Source organism: Barbus barbus (genome assembly GCF_936440315.1).
Source record: "Barbus barbus genome assembly, chromosome: 27".
NCBI classification, from domain to species: Eukaryota; Metazoa; Chordata; class Actinopteri; order Cypriniformes; family Cyprinidae; genus Barbus; species Barbus barbus.
The window spans coordinates 11,609,218-11,617,607 of NC_136755.1; the positions used below are offsets into that span (position 1 = coordinate 11,609,218).

The 8,390-nt window shown below is 34.2% G+C and overlaps 1 protein-coding gene across 5 annotated transcripts in view; it reads left to right on the forward strand.

The window, feature by feature from the left end:
• Window positions 1-5,205, forward strand: part of LOC306846841 (protein spire homolog 1) — a 47,615-nt gene extending 42,410 nt beyond the window's left edge. For 3 of the 5 annotated variants that reach the window (XM_079380479.1, XM_079380480.1, XM_079380482.1), the window contains 5 exons: window positions 1,087-1,224; window positions 1,436-1,506; window positions 1,596-1,623; window positions 1,760-1,914; window positions 3,494-5,205. In XM_079380479.1, coding sequence (XP_079236605.1) covers window positions 1,087-1,224; window positions 1,436-1,506; window positions 1,596-1,623; window positions 1,760-1,914; window positions 3,494-3,743 — 642 coding nt within the window. In that variant the 3' untranslated portion in view covers window positions 3,744-5,205. Of the gene's footprint in view, window positions 1-517; window positions 545-1,086; window positions 1,225-1,435; window positions 1,507-1,595; window positions 1,624-1,759; window positions 1,915-3,493 lie in introns of all 5 variants that reach the window. The other 2 variants (XM_079380478.1, XM_079380481.1) reach the window with 1 other exon arrangement.
• Window positions 5,206-8,390: the final 3,185 nt, after the last annotated feature.

Here is an 8,390-nt window from a genome sequence, read left to right on the forward strand (position 1 = left end):
GCTCAACAAACTTCCTCCCTTTGAATAATGCACAAGTTATGTGCATCATTCAAACAATGTTAGATTTAGATAAGTAAGATTTAGATAAGGTTTAAGTATGGGATAGTGCAGAGATAGTAGGTCAAATTAGCGTCAAATTGGCTTAGTGTTTGTTATATTTACATAATAATATCTAAATCTGTCATATTTGATCATTTATATTATATTTGAAATACCAATGGAGAGTGATGCCTCATTTTATTTATAATTTATCATCAATACAATTAAAGATATTCCTTTCTTTTTTCAAATAATTTTCAGTGAACCTTTTCCTTTTTCTGCTTTCTTTTTTTAAACTATCTTAGTGTTTCTTAGACTTTTTGTCCCTTTAGAGTATTTTTTATAACATTTATTTAACATTTATTGATTTTATAACATTTAGGGAGCATCAGTGACACTTTTTGTTTTTGTAAATGAAAATATACAGCAGTTATTTTCCAACAAATGCCAAAAAAACAATGTTGTTTTCTTTGGTCAGGCTCACGCACTAGCCAGCGGTCGTGCGGTACGTCCCATCAAACTACATATTACTGATACTAACACTGGGTGACAAAGGGGCATAAAAGCCAATATGAGTCTCTTATTCTGTAGTTCACAAGACATGATTTGTCTTTTTAATAGTAGTTAAGGTGGTTGAAGGTATAAGTATTAGAGATATGTATTGCTTTTATGTGTGCTTGAATCAGTGTGACCTTTAAGGTTGGGTAAGGACTAGTCCTGGGGCGCCGTGCATTGTTTTAGCACAGAGCATGAACATTTCTACTCATCCTTATATGCAAATTTTGCAAACAAGACCTGACCTATAGAGGTGAAACTTGCATAACAACATAAACAGACAATTTAACGTTCCTCATTAATGAATTAAATGTACAGCTCTGTCTCCATTGCCATTGTGTTGTGGGTTTTGTTGTGCATTAGGTGTAACCATTATCGTGAACTAGCATGTAATGGTTTTTCCATCCCTCACTCTTGGGTGTGACAGCATGGCATGTTTAAATATGCAGTGTATACTTTGGCATGTTTGTGAAAGTGAGATGTTTGTTTCAGGAGGAGTTCTGCTACCCTGTCGAGTGCCTGACTTTGACTGTAGAGGAGGTGATGCATATCAGACAGGTTCTTGTTAAAGCAGAGCTGGAGAAGTTCCAGCAGTATAAAGATGTCTATAATGCGCTAAAGAAGGGAAAGGTAAATTTACTCTTCACATTCACTGCCCACTCTACATGTATAGCACTATATACATTAGCCCAAGCTTATGTTTTGGGATCGTCTTCTTGTTTGGAGCACATGATGCCTAAAAAAGCTGTCTATACAGTATAGGCAGCTCACTAGGTTTTGAACATGCTTTGTGTGTGTAAGTGTGTATGCAAGTGTTTCATTGTGTAACCCTTCCTCTCAGCTTTGCTTCTCATGTCGGACGAAGAAGTTCTCGCTCTTCACCTGGTCCTACACCTGCCAGTTCTGTAAGAGGTGGGTGGACATTTTCATTTCAGACTTTATACATAGAAAATAAAATGATGTTCAGTGGAATCATATTTTTTCTTCTTTTCTTTTCACAGGCCTGTTTGTTCACAGTGCTGTAAGAAGGTAAATGTAACATCTTTACCTTATGTTCACCAAGGCTGTATTTATTTGATCAAAAATCCAGTAAAACAGTAAATATTATTACAATTTAAATGAAATGTTTTCACTTTGCTAATGACCTCATATCCTCTCGTCTCAGATAAAGTTGCCCTCCAAGCCCCATGCCAGCCTGCCCATCTCTTCTCTGGGCCCCAGCATCCTGCCCAAAAAGGAGTCTGCAGCGTCAGCCGTGACAGAGAAGCCCTCCTCCACATCCAGTCACAAGCGCCACAGCCTTCAGCGCACAATGTCCAGGTGAGCATCACAAATGATGAGAGAGTCTGTATCACATTTACATTTATGCATTTAGCAGACGCTTTTATCCAAAGCGACTTACATTGCATTCAAGTTACAGTTTTTACATTTTATCAGCTCTTGACCCAGTATCGTTTGTACCAGGATTCTTAAGGGAGTTGCAGAGGGTTTGAGAGCATTAAAACAAGCATTAACATTAAACATTAACATTAAAATAAACGGTAACACTTTACAATGTGTCATTTGTTAACATTAGATAATGCATTAACTAACATTAACAAATAACGAACAATACATTTATTACTGTATTTATTAATTTTTGTTAATGTTAGTGAATAAAAATACAGTTGTTCATTGTTTATTCATGTTCACAGTGCATTAACTAATGTTAACAAACAACTTGTGATTTTAATAATGCATTACTAAATGCTGAAATTAACATTAACTAAGATTAATAAATGCTGTAGAAGTATTGTTCAATCTTAGTTCAATAAGTGAACCTTATTGTAAAGTGTTGCCAAATAAACAAATGGGACTGTTTGTGAGAATGTAGTGTTATTTTCATATTCACATCATTTCCAACATTTTTGACGACAGACGTCTACAGCATTTCATCAGAATTGCGCCAGAATAAAAGCTTGAATTTGAAATGTTATTTAAGTTTTATTTAACTATCATTAAGATACTATAAACTTTATTTTTGAATCAGTTTTTATTGAAGTGTTTTGTTTTAATTTTCATTTTAGTAATTTTGTGTTTGTCTTTTGTTTTTTGGTCAGTTTTTATAAATGTCTTTTTTAATTTTTGTTTTGTTTTAGTTGTAGCTATTTTAGTACATCAGAATAAACAAAATTAAAAAAAGAAAGATTGCTTTGGCAACTATTTAAATAACATATATTACAATATTTATTATAAAATATTTCATTTGTTAACTTTATTTTAAAATAATAAAAATGTTTTATCTTGGTTTTAGTTTTAGTTAACTATAATAACCCTGGTGGGAATGTTTGAAAGTGAAAACTTTAGGACATACATATTAGTATTATAACTTGTAGTGTAAAATACATTTTTTATATTATCACATATAAAAATTTTTTTTTTACACAACGACAATATTTCTGTCTTAATTTTGTATAATTAGAGATAAAACAAATATTATTATTATTATATAATACATTTAATTGGGTACCTAAAACACAAGAATATAATGTAGACCGAAATACACCTAAAAAGAGGATTGAGGCCACTTTAAAGTTCAGATACAAAGTTAAATGATTATCATATCACACTTGATATATGACAAAATAATTAAGTCATGTAGCCCTTTATATAAATAAAACTCAAATAAACAGTCAAATAAAACCCTTACTAAAAAGGTTTTACTTGCATTACTTGTTTTTACTTGACTTGCATCCGAGAACCGTAAGCATGTAATAGTGTCATTTAAATTATTGAAATTATAACTTAAAATCAAATTGGGTTCTAGGGTTCAGCTGACAAAAAAAGTTTGTGAACTCTTGATCTGTAGAATGGTAATGTCTGCCAGTAAGATTATTTCTTGTGACGATTCTTCTCTCAGATCATCAAAGCACGGCGAGCGCTCATCCTCCAAAGACGAGCTGGAGCTGCCGGAGCAGTTCACAGAGGACTGGAGCAGCATGGAGGTCTGCGTGGACTGCAAGAAGTTCATCAACGACATCATCAGCAACAGCAGGCGCAACCTGACCACCAAACGTGCCCGTCTGCACCGCAGGCCCCACTCTGTCTACATGTCCAACACCAGTTCTTCCAACTACAAACCCTTAGAACGGACTATCAAAGAGGTTTAGGATCCGAAGTGTTTGGACCTTATTAAAACGCTCCCGTTTATACGGTTCTCACCTGTCGCGAAGGTGCCAGACAGTAATACGCTAATGTTACATACTGTATGAAAAATACGGCCACTTTTGTTAGCTTTGTAACGTTCCTTCAATACCTCTTCTTTTCCATTTAAAAAGTGCCAGAGGTGAAGAAATAAAGCTGTCCCTCTTCCAGCATGAGCCCTTAAGCACCAGCCTTCTCAGGAAAAAGGTTTCTTCTGTGATAAAAGCTTTGGAATGTAGTTTAACACACTTTAAATTAACTTTGACCAGCTTTTCTCAAATTAATCTAAGTTGACGCGGAATGAAATGACAGTGTGAAAAAAGATATCGCAAGGCTGCTTTGATCACTGAAAGACACAAGGCCTGAATGTACATTTTTCAATGGAGCTCAGTTGTATGTAAATAGTTGCCGAATGCTCAGCCTAAATGTAAATAGGCATCCAAACAGACTTATTTTCCCCTTTTAGGAAGTACTAGTCGATTGCTGAAAGACCAAGAGACTGTAGATTTATTCAGCCTCCACAACAATTCAAGATCAAGTCTTACCAAATGTTTTTCTTGTTTGTTTGTTAAAATTGCTGCTGTGATTGTGACATGGTCCAAACGAATGCCGTTTTAGATCATTACAGAAAGTACAGATAAATATATTTTTCCTGTCTGATGGCAGTGTTTTTGAGATTTTAGTCAAAAGATGAGGGTTAAGAAGTGTTTTTTAAGAGCGGATGCTAAAAGCTGTAGTGTTTCTTAAAGGAGTGATCGGCTGTGCCAAACAAATCTCCACTATCTGAGCAATGTCTTAGACCTGATGTACATAGTCAAAATAACATTTACCGGAGATGGTGACGGCCCAAAGGGGGAAGCCAGTTCTCTCTTTTATATAGGAAGTGACTTTTGTAGGATATGTTTATGTACATGCTGTATATCAGAATCTCATCTGATCCACTTATCTATTAAAATAGGCTCTATTGTTATAAAGTTATGATTTATATTATTAATAATGATTATTTTATTTTTCAGTGTCAAATGTTGCTTTTCATTTTCAGTCAACAACAAAAAATATTTTGTTATTTTTCAGCTGCACATTTATTTTGATGTCTTAAAACTTTGTAAATTAATTCATAATATATTATTAATTACCCGTTTTGTGCAATGAAACACCCCAGGAGACTTTAAATATGAAGGTACTGAAGTCATGTCAGGGTTTTTGGAAGGATTTTAAATAAATTTTGTCCTTAAAAAAAAAAAAAAAATATTAAAACTACACACACTTATAAATAGACATGCACTGCAATGGTATACAGGCCTGTTCTTTTGTTTTGTGCAAAACTGACTGTACTGCCTTCCTCTGAAGAATGATTGGTGTGCATGATGAAATCTATGATTTTTTAAAATAAGAACCTAATTGCCAATAAATTAAGCATCAAATGTGAGTATCTGAAATTGCATTTGATTTTATTCCACATTCCTCATCAGAATTGTGTTGATATGCCAGTGAAGAATTTTGTGCTTACATTTATCTCATATTATGAAGATAACATTACTAGGATGTATTAAAACATTAAAATTAGACACCCCAAAATGGAACCATAAAAGAAAAACAATAGGCCTATCAGTGAGGATGTTAATGACACCGACAAATTAACATTGTTTGCAAATTATATGAGATGCATTTCATCTTCAAAATAATGCAGACTTATCTGCATATTCATGCCTTAATATTTAGCCTTTAATAATAGCCACATAATGTTTTTGTGACAAACTTATGGAGGAATAGACCGGGTTAATGTCGTATTTCATTTAAAACAAGGCTTAGAAGTACAGTGCGTTTAATGGATTGTACTGTTATGTAACAACAGATAGATTATTCAGATGACAAAAGTTGTGGTTTTAAGTTGTGAGCTTTAAAAATGACGTAATCTAGTACTTTGATATAGTGTGTCATTGTAAAGACCATAGTCTATCCCTCATAATATCGTTTTTATCCGCGTTAAATTCAACATGGCGTCTAACCTGAGGCCTGTTGTACGGTTTCTGGGGTCTTTGGATGTTTGGGTTTGAAAAAACAACAACAACAAAACAAACAAACTAAAGATTTTTACTTATGATTTTGACATTTCTAAATCAGGGGTGCCCAAACTCGGTCCTGGAGGGCTGGCGTCCTGCAGAGTTTAGCTCCAATTTTCCTCAACACACCTGAATGGAAGTTTCTAGTATGCCTATAAGAGCTTGATTAGCTGCTTCAGGTGTGTTTAATTGGGGTTGGAGTTTAACTCTGCAGGACACCGGCCCTCCAGGACCGAGTTTGGGCACCCCTGATTTAGAAATGTCAAAATCATAAGTAAAAATCTTTAGTTTGTTTGTTTTGTTGTTGTTTTTTTCAAACCCAAACATCCAAAGACCCCAGAAACCGTACAACAGGCCTCAGGTTAGACGCCATGTTGAATTTAACGCGGATAAAAACTATATTATGAGGGAGTGACAGAAGTGAATGCTTGTCCCAAACTAGTGGGAAAGAGACAGAACTGAAATTCTCCACTAGAGGACAGAAAAACATCACTTTCAACCGCTGACTATAACTTCCGGCAAATTCTATGTTACTAAATATCGTTTTAGTAATTAAAAACTCACTCTTTCTAATTTATCTCTAAAAACTTTCTCTAAATCTAAATAAATCTCAATTTTGACCAAAATAATTATTTGTAGTCCATGGTTTTTTTCTGCACATGTTGTGTGGTAAACACAACTGTAGAGGGCAACAAACCACTTTCTAAATGTGACAAACGTACTGCTCATTGTGCACTTTGAGCCTGCTCGTGGCTCCTTTTCCATTACATGAGCATAACATAGTGGCTATTGCAAAATGTTTGTGAAAAATGTATTAAAAATATTTGCAAAGTACAGATTTTATGAGATCTTTTCTTTCGTTTCAGATATGCATAGCAATACTCATGACATTCAGATCAGAAATACAATTGCACACCAACGTAATATGTCCAAAACACAGCACATAAGTACTTAAAGTCTCAATATTTTACTTTTTTTTTTTCTACTTCAAATCAAAAAACACCACATCAATAAACTTAAGATTTGTTTCTATTTGCAAACAAACACATTCCCGCTGAGGTTCAGCTGAAATGGTCTTAATGGGTTGGAGTCTTTGAGAGTGGACCGTATACTGATAGTGGCAAAACAAGCCTGTCCTGCAGTCTGATTGGAGTTTCCCATGACAACAGTTGTCAAGGGCTGTCTATGCTTGTGGGGTGTACTTTCTATCTAAAAGCTTGGGGCTAAAGTTAGTGGTGAGTTTTAGCTCCAGACCAGCTGTGCTTCCGATTATGCCGCCTCTCCTGCGGTCAGGCCCCTTTCTTATGCTCAGTATGTAGCTGTTTACTTCTTCTTGTGTCCTGTAAATGACAAAGTGCAGCAAAAACTAAGCTGAATCGACCAGTTTTAGAAATGAATAGCTTAGAAACCCTTCAACATTTCTTTCATTCAGTAGTGCAATTCAATAGAAAAACAGAGATGTCTTATATACCTCATTTTTGGTTTAATAGGTAAGGTCACCAGGCACAAACTGTTTCCAAGCAGCATTAAATGCTAGGAGGCAATGGACATCTTGGCTGAATCTCTATCCACTGGTCCTTTGTATCTTAAGTTATGTCAAGGCTCTTCAAGCCCATATTTTTTTATTTGATAATGGAGTTTGCGGATAAAACAACCTCTTCAAACCGTAAGCACTGCACTTTGAGATCAACATAATGCAGCAAACACAAATCATTGCAAACAAGCACTTCCTGTTCTTTCAGAAGTCATGATTTCATTTTTATCAACAAAGCTTTTTTTGCTACAAAGGGGAAATAAGAAATAAAATACATGGCCAAAAGTAATTCATTCATTTACCGTGTGTTTGGTTACACTTTTTTCCTACTTATGTTCGATGATCTCTATTCAGTCTTCTTAAAATATTAATTGTCTTTATGGCTTTTGCAAGGCATTCATGCTTTTCATCTTCAGAAAGATCTTTCTTGCATGAGAACTGTGACTTACTTAGGTTTTTCATTTAGCCTATATAAGAACTGTCAACAAACCTGTCTGAGATTGATGCAGTTATCTAAAAATAAATCATGAGAAATAAAACACTTTCTTTGAAAAACTCAAATCTGTTTATTATTATTAATAATAATGTTGTATGCATGTATATGTATATATTAATTGTAATTATAATTATATAGCCTAGTCACCTAGTTCATTTTGTCCACTGACCAAGTTTTATTACAAATATAGACCTTTTTGTCATCAGACAAAAAATAAAACAAATAAAAATAAATTAAATCATGCAATATATTCTGGTCATGGAAAAGGCTCAGAAGGTAATTGCCAACTAGCAGCTTCAGGTAAAATTGAAACATAATTTTAATTAATCACATTTAATTCAGTTCAGTATTAAGTTTGAATCAGTGTGTGAAAATGACATATACACTGTCTGGATTACAGACATGCCCTGTTAATAACCCTGTTAGTGTTATGGAATAATTGTGGATTAATATTTCACGGACTGTAATGTTCGGCAATAATTAACCCAGTAATTAGTTGTTTTCTTTTTGTTTGTTTTTT